The 14,334-nt window shown below is 35.2% G+C and overlaps 1 protein-coding gene across 1 annotated transcript; it reads right to left on the bottom strand.

Annotated features, from left to right (window-relative positions):
* Nucleotides 1-8,066: 8,066 nt before the first annotated feature.
* Nucleotides 8,067-13,872, bottom strand: LOC132619964 (uncharacterized). Its single transcript, XM_060334721.1, has 5 exons — nt 13,688-13,872; nt 13,540-13,603; nt 9,135-9,473; nt 8,678-9,041; nt 8,067-8,575 (listed from the first exon to the last, which is right to left on the bottom strand). Exons 1-5 carry the CDS (start codon nt 13,870-13,872, stop codon nt 8,067-8,069), a joined length of 1,461 nt encoding a protein of 486 aa, XP_060190704.1.
* Between the last annotated feature and the right edge of the window lie 462 nt (nt 13,873-14,334).

Genomic DNA, 14,334 nt, shown 5'->3' on the forward strand with positions numbered 1-14,334 from the left:
TATCAAACATCCGCAAAATCCTTTTCATGGTAGAAATCTAAAACTAAAAATATCCATCAAATTCATGAAAAATATCAGCAGGCCAAGTTGACATTGACTACATTCAGATATACGAATAATAGAATATGTGCAACGATTGCGTGCTTTCCCCAAACATTGAATTAACTCATCACATAACTAAATTAACATTGAATTAACTCATCACATAACTAAATTTACAAAATTTATAGGTGAATGAGAGCTCCCTGTCTTTCCTCAAAGGCTATTCAATCTCAATAACCACAAAAGATATCAGAAGCACAATTCACCCGGTGTCAAAATTTGGCAGATATCAAACTCATTCTTTTTTGTTTAAGCATTTGTATATATATGATAATTGCTATAAATATTAAATCTAAAGAAAAACTTTCTCTTCTAACTTAACTTCTGTCTCACTGACCTTGAGGATAAGTAATTTGAAGGCAAAAAAAAACGTGATTTATAGTCATAAGCTTTTCAGCCACTTGACGTGTGATTGTCGCTATCTCCACTCTCATCATGGAAAATACTTAAAACCCAATTCATAATTCAAGATCATATCACTAAGAACTAATACCCAAAGAAAATTAAGAATTAGGTTTAGAACAACAGAAAATAGGGAAAACATACAGACACAGTAGAGGGATAAATCATACCGATCAAATCCGTCGAAAATAGAGATTGCCAAGATGTCTGCTAGAGATTTAATTTGTGCCTTTTCAAGTCAGAAAGTGAGGAACTAAGAATCTGGTTGATCAAAATAATAATTTTCAACCGAGTTATATTTAATTGGAAAAAGAATCAAACTTTACCAACCACAATCTCCAAATTTGAATCCTTACATGTTTGCTAATAGCAGTAGAGAGATTGAAAGATGGTTACCGGTTATCAGTGTATTGATAAGAGAAATAGAAGTTAGCATCGTGAGTTTTGAGCAGTTCCAAGAGGTTACCGACTATCTTGGAACCGAAAATGTGATGGTTTTGCAGGGGAAATTTAGGGAAAGCGGGATATAATTTCAGCAAATTATAAATTTTAAATAATTACTGAATATTAATCGTTTGCACTTATTTTTCTTTTTTTAAAAAGGAGTCCAAATACTTGAAAGACATATTTTGAACAAAAAATTATCACAGTTAAAAAAACTCTAACTATCGGGAGAAAATGATTTTTGGCTCTTTACAAACATGTTTTTAGTTTTATAACCTTTTTACAAGAGATCTTCATTTTTTACACATAAGAAATCGGAAAAAAAAAACACATAAGAGATATGAAAAAGACATTTTCTTCTGTTCAAATTGTAAAAGGCCTAGAAATCTTATTTCCTCTCCTATACAATAGTCTATGCGGCAGAATAAGGAAAATTGCTATTACAGTTTAATTTTTTTATTTTATTTTGCCGACCTCTTACAATTTTTTAAATTATTGCAGTTTTTATTATTTTTATTATTTTTATTTTGTATTTTTAAATTTTGATTTTTCTGGTGATGACACTTGTCATCATACTATTCTTTTGCCTCTCCTATTCTATGTAAATAGATACATAGTGTACATATATACATATAGAGTTTATAAGCAAAACGGTTTATACACACATTTGCATACTACGGGGCCTTAGCAGCCCAAGACTAAATGCGGATAGCAAAACACTCAAGTCCCTCTCTTTTTACCTTAGATTTCTAAAGATTGGGTTGTTCCTTACTAATCCTGAATTGGTCCAGGCCCATCTGCCTTCCAAATAGGAACACAATCAAGAATTAAGACTAAGTGAGACCCTCCTCCTACTTTCTTAACGTATACATCTATTGTATACTCAGCATATCTCACGCAGTATACTAAGAGCATATATATATGATTTGTATGTCAAGTGTGTATCAGATGTATATCAGGTATATACCTTCATTTTCCTAAGGCCCTAATGTATATCTCTTGTATATTTAGCATTAAAATAGTTTTTGGAACTCACGCTTCCATTAATCCTTGGTCTATTGATAAAGGTAAGAACCAGAGGTTCTCATAGCAAACACATATTCCATAGACCATAAGGCATGCCATGGCACCTCTTATTTGAGGGAAAGGTACTATGAACCAAGTTTTCCTTAGTTCTTCCGAATCTCTACTCCAAGGTGCCTTTAAAAAGCTTTCATTGTCCTTGTGACTTAGAGTTCACACCTACAGACACTCTAATTCTATTCCCTCATCAATCAACCAACTGACGAATCAACAGCAAAGCCAATTGCGATCTCAAACTAAATCCATCCTAAAAGACATAGTTAAATTGTGATCTTAAGCTTACTGTTTCTAACATGACATCAGCTAATCTAAGTGTTTCAGTCCCTAAGGTTGATTTCAACTTTGAACTGAACCAGATTGATCTATAAGCAGATCACCAAACTTCCTAGGCATGATAGACATATCATGCTTTTCTTATTCAATCAGTTTATACCTATTAACCTACCACTAATCATATTTATTATCAAATTGGTAAGTCACTACACATCATGAATTTTATCAACCAGTAAAGACAAGAAGCAAACTACAGAAAATGTCATGCATTACACTATACAACACTTAGAATCAACTCATGGGAAGACATTAAGAGTAGACAAAGAATTTCACACAAAAATCTTGTATGCACAGTTAAGCTGATTCCAAGCAATGAGGGCAAAAATTGGATTATCACATTGTCCTGATCTACATAAGTAGAGGCACAATTAAACCTGCTTTAGGTTCTATTAGGCCTCTTCACTTTCATTTCATAACACAAAACATGACTAAGGTAGGGTTGCTTTACTTCTTACGAGAGGGTTAGAATGCATTTTTTCTATGATTACTACTACCTAATCATCAAATACCATTTTCTTGTCAAGTAAATATTAGCCAAGCTAGAACAAAGATCCAACTAGGCTCAAACTACCTCTGCCTTCTTCCTGAACTTTTCAGTCAGTCCTATTTAGACAGGATAACTAACTGAGGTTGATCTACTACATTTGATATGCCTAAACAAAGTAAAATTTCATTTTTTGACCTAATTTACCCCAAGGCTTTATTGGCTAATCAGAGGCAAGTTCCTATCATAAATGAGCATAAGCTAACTTGATTAGGATTAAGGCACCAATCTTAAGCTAACACATCTACATTAATGACTATAACAAATTGTTAACTGAACAAGGAACTTTACATAAATATGATCACTGGAAAAAGTTTTCAAATTAACACTGTTTTAAATCCACTACAACTAATAATTAGGCTAAACAAAAAGAGGTCTAAAGAAAACATATTAGGGAAAACTAATTGAGCATAACAATACATCACTAATTAAACTTACATAAAATAGAGAAATCAAACGAATAAAAGCACTTATAAGATAAAATGTTACCTTTTGTTTGCGCAGCCTTTGTCAAGAATGAATTTGGAACCCCTTGCTTCCAATTCTCAAACTCAGCAACACAAACACAAAAGAACAAAGTACATAAAAAAATTTAAACTAAGAGAGACTCAAACCCTTTTTAGGCTAAAGTCTAAAATTATACTAATAGCTCAGATTTCAAGTTTTTAACTCAAAACTAGAGCTTGCTTCAGGTTGTCAAAACTTATCCAATGGTGATGGTAAATAGAACCCCAAAGTCTATTCAAAGACTTGAAATTTCGATGTAGTACTTAAACAGATTTCAGATGCAAAATGTAAGACTTTGAAATTAACGGCTAGATTCTATGAAGAAACGAGTGTATACGGTCAGATCTGTCTTGCTTTGTATCGATCCGAACCAACAACCATGGACCAATGAGAAATCGCGAAAGTAACAATGCAATACAACAATATAATAACATAAAATCGCAGGTTTGACTCAGAAATTTAAAAGAAGGGATTTATTACCGTGTTTGGATGATTTCGAGCAAAAGTGGTATTGAAACATTAATTGTTTCACATCTTTGGTCATACAGTATTGAAACATCAACTTTTCAAAAGTATCCAATCTTACAAGTGTGGCTCCAAATCTTACGCAACTACTCGCAAGTCCTTAATAACCAAAAGCACTCACAAAACTATCCAGTAATTATTGCTTGCAACATAATACACTACCACGAATATGATCGCAACTCAAAAATATATATATTTTTTCTTTTTAATTAAAGCCACCATCAAAGGTGGTAATTTATTAATAAAAACAAACTGTACAAGCAAAGGAAAATAAGAAAAATCTTAGAATATAGAGATGCTAAAACTATGCTAATCCTAATAACATCACAAGAAGAAACTAACTAGCTCCAAGACCTTGGCTTGTATCCATTTTTCACATCTACTAGTTTCACAGATGGAATGAATCAAGAACTCATGAAGTAAAACTTCAGGCTTTTGGTTATGATAAGCCTCTTCCAGTAGTGGTTTTATAGGACTTGCACATCTTCACCATATAGAACCAAGCTCTCAGATCATCACAGGTCTGCATAGATTGTTTTTCCTGCAAACTGATCCTTCAAGCTGATTGCACCTTGTCCAGTTTACATGCACTGTAACGCACTTCTTGTAGCCATTGTATTAGAACTCATCCAGTCTTTAAACTCCAGATCATTCCAATATGACAAACTACCAACTAGATATAGTACATCCTTCAGTATATTGAACATAAGTTAATACCACACACTGCAAGCTGCACTATATTAAGTTTATTCCCTCCCTATGATTCAAAACTGATTCTTTGATCTTATTCTAATGTTTGGAGTTTGAACTTTTTCCATGTTGATTATCCTTCTGCCTGTAGATGGAACTTCCTGAAAATTATGAAACTGCAAGGTACCTGCAAAATAAAAAACAAGGTTAGTGAAAAAATCTGCCAGACTGTTTCCTTTCCTCAGCACATGAGTCACACAAATCTGCTTCCCCTCTCTCAGCCTTTGAATTCTTTTAACTACTAAAGATATCCTCCATGGCACCTCCCATATTCCATCTAATATCTACTGCATAGTCAATGAGTCAGTTTCTACTATCAAAGGTAATAGCTGGTGATCTACACAATATTGTATTCCATCTTCAATTGCAACTGCTTCAGCTATTACATTTGTAGTATCCTTCAGTCTTTTCCCTGCTGCATAAACTAGATCTCCATTTTGATCTCTAATGTAGAAAGCTGCTGAACTTGGGACTGGATTACCCCTTGAGGCACTATCAGTATTGCACTTGTATCTCCCCCTTTCTGGTGGTACCAGGTTACTTTCTTGTGAGTAAATGTCATTCTCAAGTTCTCCAAATATTGCACAAAGAAAGGCCATCTTTTTGGAAACTGCTTCATTTCAGGAAACAGGCTTTGTGCCAATACCAATATACCTCTATTGATCTCATAGATAACCTTGTTCACAGTAATAGTACCTCCATGTCTCTTTGTATTTCTACCCTTCCGAAGTTGCCACAAAATGAAAGCTGGAACTGCTTGATATAAGGTCTTCAACTGCGCTTTAATAGGAGTATTCCACCATTTCAGGATTACATGTTTTACCTGAATTAGTGGTCCTCAAATTCCAGCTGCATCACAATAATATTTCCAGACTTTCATTGCAAATGGACTAGTTAAGAATAAATGATCAATTGTTTCTTGATGACTGTGACAACCCCAGCATCTTGAAGCTACAGAAATATGCATCCTTTGCAGTACCTCATAAACAGGTAACTTATAAAACCAAACTCTCCAAATGAGAAGAGATATTTTAAAGGGCATACCTTAGATCAAAAATCTTGAACAATAAGAGGAAACCTGCATTCTTTGCCTTATGAACTCCCATGCACTACTTACTTAGAACTTACCAGAATAAGTAAGCATCCAATGAGGTTTGTCAATTTCCTGAGATTCTATCATATTTCCAAGCTTACTATTTGTCACGACCCGACTAGGGGCCATGACGGATACCCAGGGCTAACCACCGAGCACCCCTCATTCTATTACTGATCATACATTTCTTCATTATTCTTGTGCTCATAATCATAGGAAAACCATTTTCATTTGAAACATCCTTAGCTTTATATACATAAGCCCTTCGGCTATCAAAATAATATATATATATATATATATATATATATATATATATATATATATATATATATATATATATATATATATACATATACAATGAGGATATAGTGAGACCATACTACCTACATATACGTATCTACGAGCCTCTATTAGAGTACTAGACATATGGACGGGATAGGACCCCGCCGTGCCCAAAGATGTACACAAAATAATAAATCAAATAGCACCTCCGGAATAATGGAGTGCTCCTGTAAACCTGCTGATAGCTCCTATGGATCTGCACCGTCTCCCTATCTACCTTTGGGCATGAACACAGCGTCCAAGAAGAAAGGACGTCAGTACGAACATTGTGCTGAGTATGTATGGCATCAACAATAACAATACATCAACGAAATACGGAAGCATCAAATGAGGAGCAACCTGGAACTGACTATCAATTATAAAAGAAATAATGCATGCTGGCTTACTCCATAATCATCATCATATCATGTATGCATATATGTATAAGATGCCCGACCATATAGGTACGGTGTAATAATCATTAGCTCGAGTCCAGGCCTCCCGCGTCTGGGGTAACCATATCCTGCTACCCACTAGTGGTGTCTGCCCATGTCATTTAGACATGGTGTATACGCTGCCCGCTTTAGCGGTGTCTGCCCGGCCATATAGGCGCGGTGTGACATTATCATCATGTACATCTCATAGGCTTATCATAATCTTATCATACTATTATCATAATGCATGCTTAGGAACTCAAAGTCAACTATACTTTATTGGAGTGACATACGGTCGTGACCCCCCCCGATTCCATTATGGAGCATTCATAAGCATTCTGCCTCACCTTGAAGGAATTAGCATATAAGGTGAGTGTATACAATAAACAACATCAATGGATCGTAGTTAACATCATTAGCTTTGTAGAAAAATCATATCGTGAACTCTAGAATCTTTGGACTTAAGCTCATCATCATCATGTTCATAATATCTCTTATTTTTAACTCATATGGCTATTCATGAACATAGACTCTTAGTTTCCCGGAATGTAGGAAATTCATGGAGAAGGAGGGAAGATCATGTCATAAGATTCATTCCTTAGAAAAAAGGGACTAGCCTCACATACCTTTTCCTTTAGCTATTCTACCGCTTGATGGTTCTCCTTCAATTCTCACGTCTTTACCTTCAAGGGAGTTCGTATTAACATTAGCTAAACGATTATAAGAACGTGCTTACTAAAACTAGAGAAAATTGGGCAGCATTTCCTTTGTTTATACAACTTTCTTCATATCACATATCAACTCCCAAACATCCATAACAACATTCACAATATTATAAGCAACAATCATCATTCATCTACATTATCCTCATTTCACAATTTCACTTCAACTACTCCATGACCATGGTCATAGTACACTCTTATGTTTTCTCACATGTAATGCTTATCCCATATTCTAAATGTCACTTATAGCATACTTACAATCATAACATATCAATATTCATGATTCACTCCAAACTACTACTCAAAATCTCATTATTTTTATCTTTGTGACCCATTTTCTGTCTCCTTCCATAATCTAAGTCTTTCAACCTCTCATTACCTTACACAACATGAAAAGATCATAAAACTTACCTTAGATAGTATAGGAATAAGCCTTGAGTGGAAATACTTCTCTTGCACCAAAACCCTAGTTCATTAAGCCATCATTAATTCGATACTCGTAAATCTTGCCCGACACACAACCTATACCTTGCTTTCCTTAACAACTTCCGTTTCCTACCTCACATGTATTTGAAATCTCATTTAGAATCATCAAATGTTATTTCTTACTTATTAAAACATCATATACGTCGTGCCCTTCGTAAGTCTATTCACTCTATGTTAACGAAAACTTTCCGGGGTGTAACACTATTGATCAGCTGCACCATTTCCTCACAAAATAAATGTTGAACCTTTGCAATATCCCAATGATCACCTTCCATTATCTCTGCTAGATCTTCTACATTGTCATCCTTGTAAGCTTGAAACTAAGGTTGATTATTCGAAGCACCTATCTTCAACCAGTTGTCATACCATATTGATGTAGAACCCTGATGAGGCTCCCACCAGATATGCTGCTCAATATCATTCCTAGCTTCTAACATATACTTCCATGTCTGAGTTCCACTATTCCATTGAATAAGAGTTGGTCTAACCTTCTTACAGTATTTATTCCACATAAAGTTTGACCATAAAGAGTTATTTGTTCTGAACCTCCACCAAAGCTTTGAGAAACGAGCTCTTGAAATATCATTCAAAGATCTGAATCCTAAACCACCTTCCCCCTTGGGATAACACAGTTTTATCCATTCAGACCAATGTTTACATTTACCATCTTCCGTTGTTTGCCAAAAAAATCTATTAAACAGTTTATGCAACTCTTTGATGACACATTTTGGAGGAACCATTGCTGATAACAAATATACAGGAATGCTTTGCAGCACACTGCTAATCAGTACAACTTTTCCACCAAATGATAGTAACTTTGCTTTCCATGCTTACAATTTATCTCTAACTTTTTTCATCACATCTTTATAGAATATCTTTTGTTTTCTTGCATGAAACACTGAACATCCTAGGTAAATAAAAGGAAATTCACCTCTTGAGAATCCTGTAATCTGCTGGACTTCATTCACCAGTTCACTAGATACTTTCTTATACATGTAGAAAGTACTCTCATGAACATTAATCTTTTGACCAAACACAGCTTCATACTCGTGCAGAATATTCATAATCCCTTGTAATGACCATTTGTCAGCAGAGGCAAAAACTATTGTGTCATCAGCATATGACAAATGATTCAGATTAGAGCTCCATTTAGGCAATCCATATCCCCTGAACATCCCTTCATCAAACAAGCTATTTAAGGCTCTTGATAATACTTCAGCAGCCAAGATGATTAAGGTAGGTGATAGTGGATCACCTTGCTTTACTCCCCTTGTAAAATGAAAGAAACTAGTAGCCTGACAATTAATGAGTATTGAATACCAGTTATTAGCTAGGATTCTCCAAATCATATCCACAAACACATTTGAAAATCCCATCCTCTTCATCACCTGAATTAAGTAATTCCAAGAGACCCTATCATATGCCTTTGCCATGTCCAGTTTTAGAATCACATTCTCTATAATATTACTTCTTTTTACAAAACTAGATTGATTCTGAGAAATTAAATTAGACAGAATAGATTCCAATCTTTCACGAATGATTCTAGTAATGATCTTGTTGATGAAGTTACTTAAACTGATAGGCCTGAGATCAGAAAGGCTGTTAATAATCTCCTTCTTTTGTTGTAACACCAAGTTAGTGTAAGTGATAGATTTTGGAAGAGTTTGACCATCAAAGAAAGCCTTAACTACATTGTATACATCTGCACCCACAATGTCCCAGCATTTCTGATAGAAGATTCATGATAAACCATCAGGGCCACATGCAGTATCGCCTGCTAACTCAAACACAGCTTTATGCACTTCCTCCAAAGATGGCATAAAACATAATAAATCATTTTGATCCTGAGTAACAGCTTCTTGCACATGCTCTAAGGTGCTATAGTCTGATGATGTTGGCTCAGAAGAGAATTGTTGCGGATAGAAATGTTAGACCTCGTATTTTATACGTCGAGTTATTCGCAAAGGAATCGATGTGAGATAGAAACCTCGGATTTTTAATTTCTAAACTAGAACTAATCGGTTATAAATTTCACTTAGTATAAAAAATGTTATTGGAGATTAGGAATTACTTAATTGTGGTGTTAAGTAAAAATTTGTGACAATAAGGAGCCAACAAGAGCAACAACGTCCAAGGTAAAAAGGATGACTCAAAGTCATCTAAAATAAGGCAAATGGAAGACATACAAATGTGCAATTAAATGTTGATTCATCCACTACATTTTCAATATATTGTGGACAACAAAATACACTTATAATCAAGTGTGAAATTCGGCCAATGGCTAAAAAATTTGAGGAGGAAAAAGTTGAAGCCTACAATTGAATATTTGGGCATCCACTACTTTATGAAAGTATACATTATTTTAAGAGGACATTACATGGTGGAGGGATCACTTCACATTAAATATTGCTCATCCATCTTGGCATGATTACAATAGACAAAGGGTGGTGTATGAATCATTCAACACACATGAGATTGTCTTGTAAAAAAATTGAAAAGAAAGAAGAAGGGAGAGACAAAGGGGTTCGGCCAAGAGGCCTATGGCCGAAAGTTGTGAGAAAAATATTGAGTTTTGGTGTAAAGTTAATGGAGTGAATCATGGTCATGATGGAGCATGTGTTGTGTCCAACTTGTAGGCATTATAGTAAACCAAATAATAACTAAGGAAATCAGAAAATACATTCATTTCAACTACACAACACAAAGGAAGAAAAGCCTAAATCTAGAGAGAGAAGCATTCGGCCACCTTGGCTGATTTTTGAGCCCTTTGAGTCTTGATCCAAAAATTATTTTCCAAGGTGTTTCAACCCTTTATAAGGTCCCTAGAACGTGAAGATAGTTTTTGGAGCAACAAGAACCATTTTCATCTCAAGTCACAAACTTTAGCCAAGTAGAGAAGTCAAGTTGTCAAGGTAAGATCTAACTTTATTTTACTTGTATTAAGGGTGATGTAGATGAGTAAATATAAGTTGTATACATGAAATGATGTATGTTGATGTTGGAAGATGATAGTAGTTATGGGGCTATATGTGTTGAAGTTGAAGTATGGTTGTAACTTGATGAACATGAATCGCATGCATAAAATCATGAAAGTTGGGGTTGGAATGTTAGTTGGCCGTAGGGACTGTTGGTGGAATTAATAGACTGATTTTCTTTAATAAATATGGTTGTTACTATCATAGATCTCATGGTAAAAAAAAATGAAAAGAATTGGAAGGTTAAAGGTGAAGTTATGTTAGTATGAAAATGATTGAATCTATGATTTTATGTGAAGTGATGTTGAAGCATGTTGAAACCGTTTGTGGACTGTTTTGTGAGGAAGTTAGTGAACTGTTTTTACATGATATTTTGATTGTTATTATCATGAATTTTATGATGGAATGAAGGTGTTTAATGGTTGGAGTTGAAACTAAAGTCGTTTGTGAGTTGTTGTAAGAATTGTAGAAATGACGATGTAGCTTAGTTGCGTATGAATTGATGTTGTACTTGTCGTGTGGATAGCTGGTCATAACCTACTGAAATTATATGAAAAGAAGACATGAAATAATGTGTAAGAATCATATTTTGTTTGCTTAGTATGTTCGTAAACGTTTGCAAGAATTCCGAACATTGTTTAGGGACTGTTTTGGACATGTTGTTGGACTGTTTTGGATATGTTGTGGTAATGGACTGTTTTGGACTTGTTGTTTTCATCAAGTTGGAAAAAATAATTATAGTTAAGAGTATACATCATGTTGTCATAGTGGTTGGGCTGTTATAGAATCGTTTCGACGAAATAATATGACTATAGATTAACAAGAATAAATTGGATGTGTCATAATCGCATGTACACTATAATCTAGCGTTGTAAGGTGCGGGCTGTTTTGACACGTTGTTGTTATTGAACTTGGAAGATTAATGATAATTAAGATTATGCTTTGTATTGTATGTTGGATGGGCTGTTATAAGTTGTTACATGCAAACGTTAAGGCTACGAACTATTAGAAGTAACTTGAGAATGTAGTAGGCGTATGTGAATCGTTATTGCATGTTGTGAATGTGGGCTGTATGGAATATTGTGTGGGCTGTCCGGATTGATATTGAACATATAATTATTGATGTTCGGCTGGTTAAATGTACTTGGTTTGGATACAAGAGTAAACGTCGCCTAAACATCTAGAAAGGAGTTACTAACGTTAAAATACTTTTTGAATCTGCCCGTAACTTAAACGTAGTTGTTGGCATCTTAATATAGGTTGAAGTATTATTGGGCAGCGTATACATATTGTGTGACGAATAAACGCTAAAGGTATGTGAAGCTAACCCTTCTTTCTTGTTGGCATGATCGTTGTGAAATGAATATACGATTCCAAAGGAAACTCCTATTCCTAGAGCCACTAGGATGGCTATTGATTTTTTATTCCCATAACTTATGTTTTGATTCATCTATATTAATGTGTACACATGATTTAAAAGATTCATTTTGATATAATCCACAGGGACATCCGAAAGGTATATGAGATGACTATTATTTGAAATTGCGAACGATGGTTCGTGTTGACTATTCTATTGAGTCTTTAAAAATGTTTTGAATTGCATATAGTTTCTCACTACTCTGCTCGTGCATATCTCAATATATCTTTCACCGAGTCCCGGGCCGGGTATGTTATCGTGCACACTTTCACTGTATTGTTCGCCGAGTCCCTCATTAAAGGGCCGGGTACAATATATATATATATGTATATTCTGAAGTTATGCTGTGTTATGAAGTTATGCTGTGATATGAAGTTATGCTGTGTTACGGAGTTATGCTGTGTTACAGAGATATGCTGTGTTACGAAGATATATATTATATTCTGAAGTTATGTTGTGTTATGGCGCCAGAGACGGGGTGGCGACCATGTTCACCGAGTCCCATAATGGGGCCGGATATGATATATGATATTGACATGCATGATTTATGTTTCGAAAGCAAGTACTTGGTATTCTGGTTATTGTACTCATTTTCTGTACTTCTTATTTCAATTATGATCCCGTTTTCTGTATTTCATGATTTACATGCTCGGTACATATTACGTATTGACCCCCTTTCTTCGGGGGGCTGCGTTTCATGCCCCCAGGTGCAGATATTCGCTTTGGTGATCCGACAGCTTATTATTTCCCCTCTGTTATTTGGAGAAATCCATTGTTCCGGAGTCCAGAATTTGGTACAAATCCTTCTCGGATATATATTTATATGCCTATGTGGACTAAGGGTACGACGGAGCCCTGTCCCGTCATATGTTACGTTACTGTTGATACTCTTAGAGGTCTGTGGACATATGTGTGGGTTGTGTATGAGTTCTATTCAGCTATGTATATACGATGTTTTGTGATATGATATTCGTCCATATGATGGCAGCCTTGCCGACTTGCATATGATATTGTTATATGATGGCAGCCTTGTCGGCTTGCATATTATTTCATGATGAGATCGTTATAAGAACCATATTGAGTTTGATGTGAAATGAACATATAGTTAAAGAGTATGTATACGGGTGTCCATGTCGGGCACCAGTCATGGCCTACGGGGTTGGGTCGTGACAAGAAATCTATAGTTGTTGCTGAAATCTGATCCCTATCTTTTAACCATGCACCTTCATCATTCTGTATTCTATTAAGTTGCATTCTCTTCATTCTTCCATTCACCAAGATATGAAAAAACCTTGTATTTCTATCTCCTTCTGCTTGCCATTTAACACCAACCTTTTGTTTCCAAAACTCTTCTTCAAAATGCAGATATCTTTTGAATTCATCTTGAGCTTATTACAACACCATCCTGTTGGCTTCAGAGGGATCCTCGTCAAACAACTGCTCTTTGATCTTAACAATGTCCTCCCTGATAGTTAATAGCTTAAAGATATCACCAAAGGTCTCTTTACTCCATACTTATAAAGCAACTTTTAACTTCTTCATTTTCAACTTGAAGGTAATAAAAGCAACTCCAACAAACACAATATTCCAATGATGCTCCACTATATATAAGAAAGACTCATGATCTACCCAGAATTTTAGGAATCTGAAAGGCTTAGAGAATTGCTGAGGTTGTTCTCCTGCTGTAAGCATAAGAGGTGCATGATCTGATCCAATTCTGCACAGATGCTCCATTTGTAAATTACCAAACCATTCTTGCAACTGATTATTGACTAAAATCCTGTCTAATCTTTTGAAGATGCAATATTCCCCGGCTCCACCATTCCACCAAGTAAAAGGACTGCCCCTAAAGTCAATATCATGAAGGTAACAAGAATTCTTTCAAAAAGCAAAATCCTCAATCTCAGTCTGGTGAACTGGCAATCCACCTATCTTTTCTTCTTCATTTAAAATGACAGTGAAATCTCCACCTATCAACCATGGAAAGTTCATGCTGCTTGATAAAGAATAGATACTATCCCACAGTTCCAATCTATCCATAGCATCACAGTTTGCATAAACTAAAGTAGTGATTAATATGTTGCCACTGTCTAGGAAAGTAAGCTTGAGAGTAACCTGTTGATCAGAGTTCATCAATACTTCCACATCAATGCCATCTTTAAAAAAAAAAACCCAGATTTTACCATTGCAGTTAAA

The sequence above is a fragment of the Lycium barbarum genome, chromosome 11, assembly GCF_019175385.1.
Source record: "Lycium barbarum isolate Lr01 chromosome 11, ASM1917538v2, whole genome shotgun sequence".
NCBI lineage: Eukaryota > Viridiplantae > Streptophyta > Magnoliopsida > Solanales > Solanaceae > Lycium > Lycium barbarum.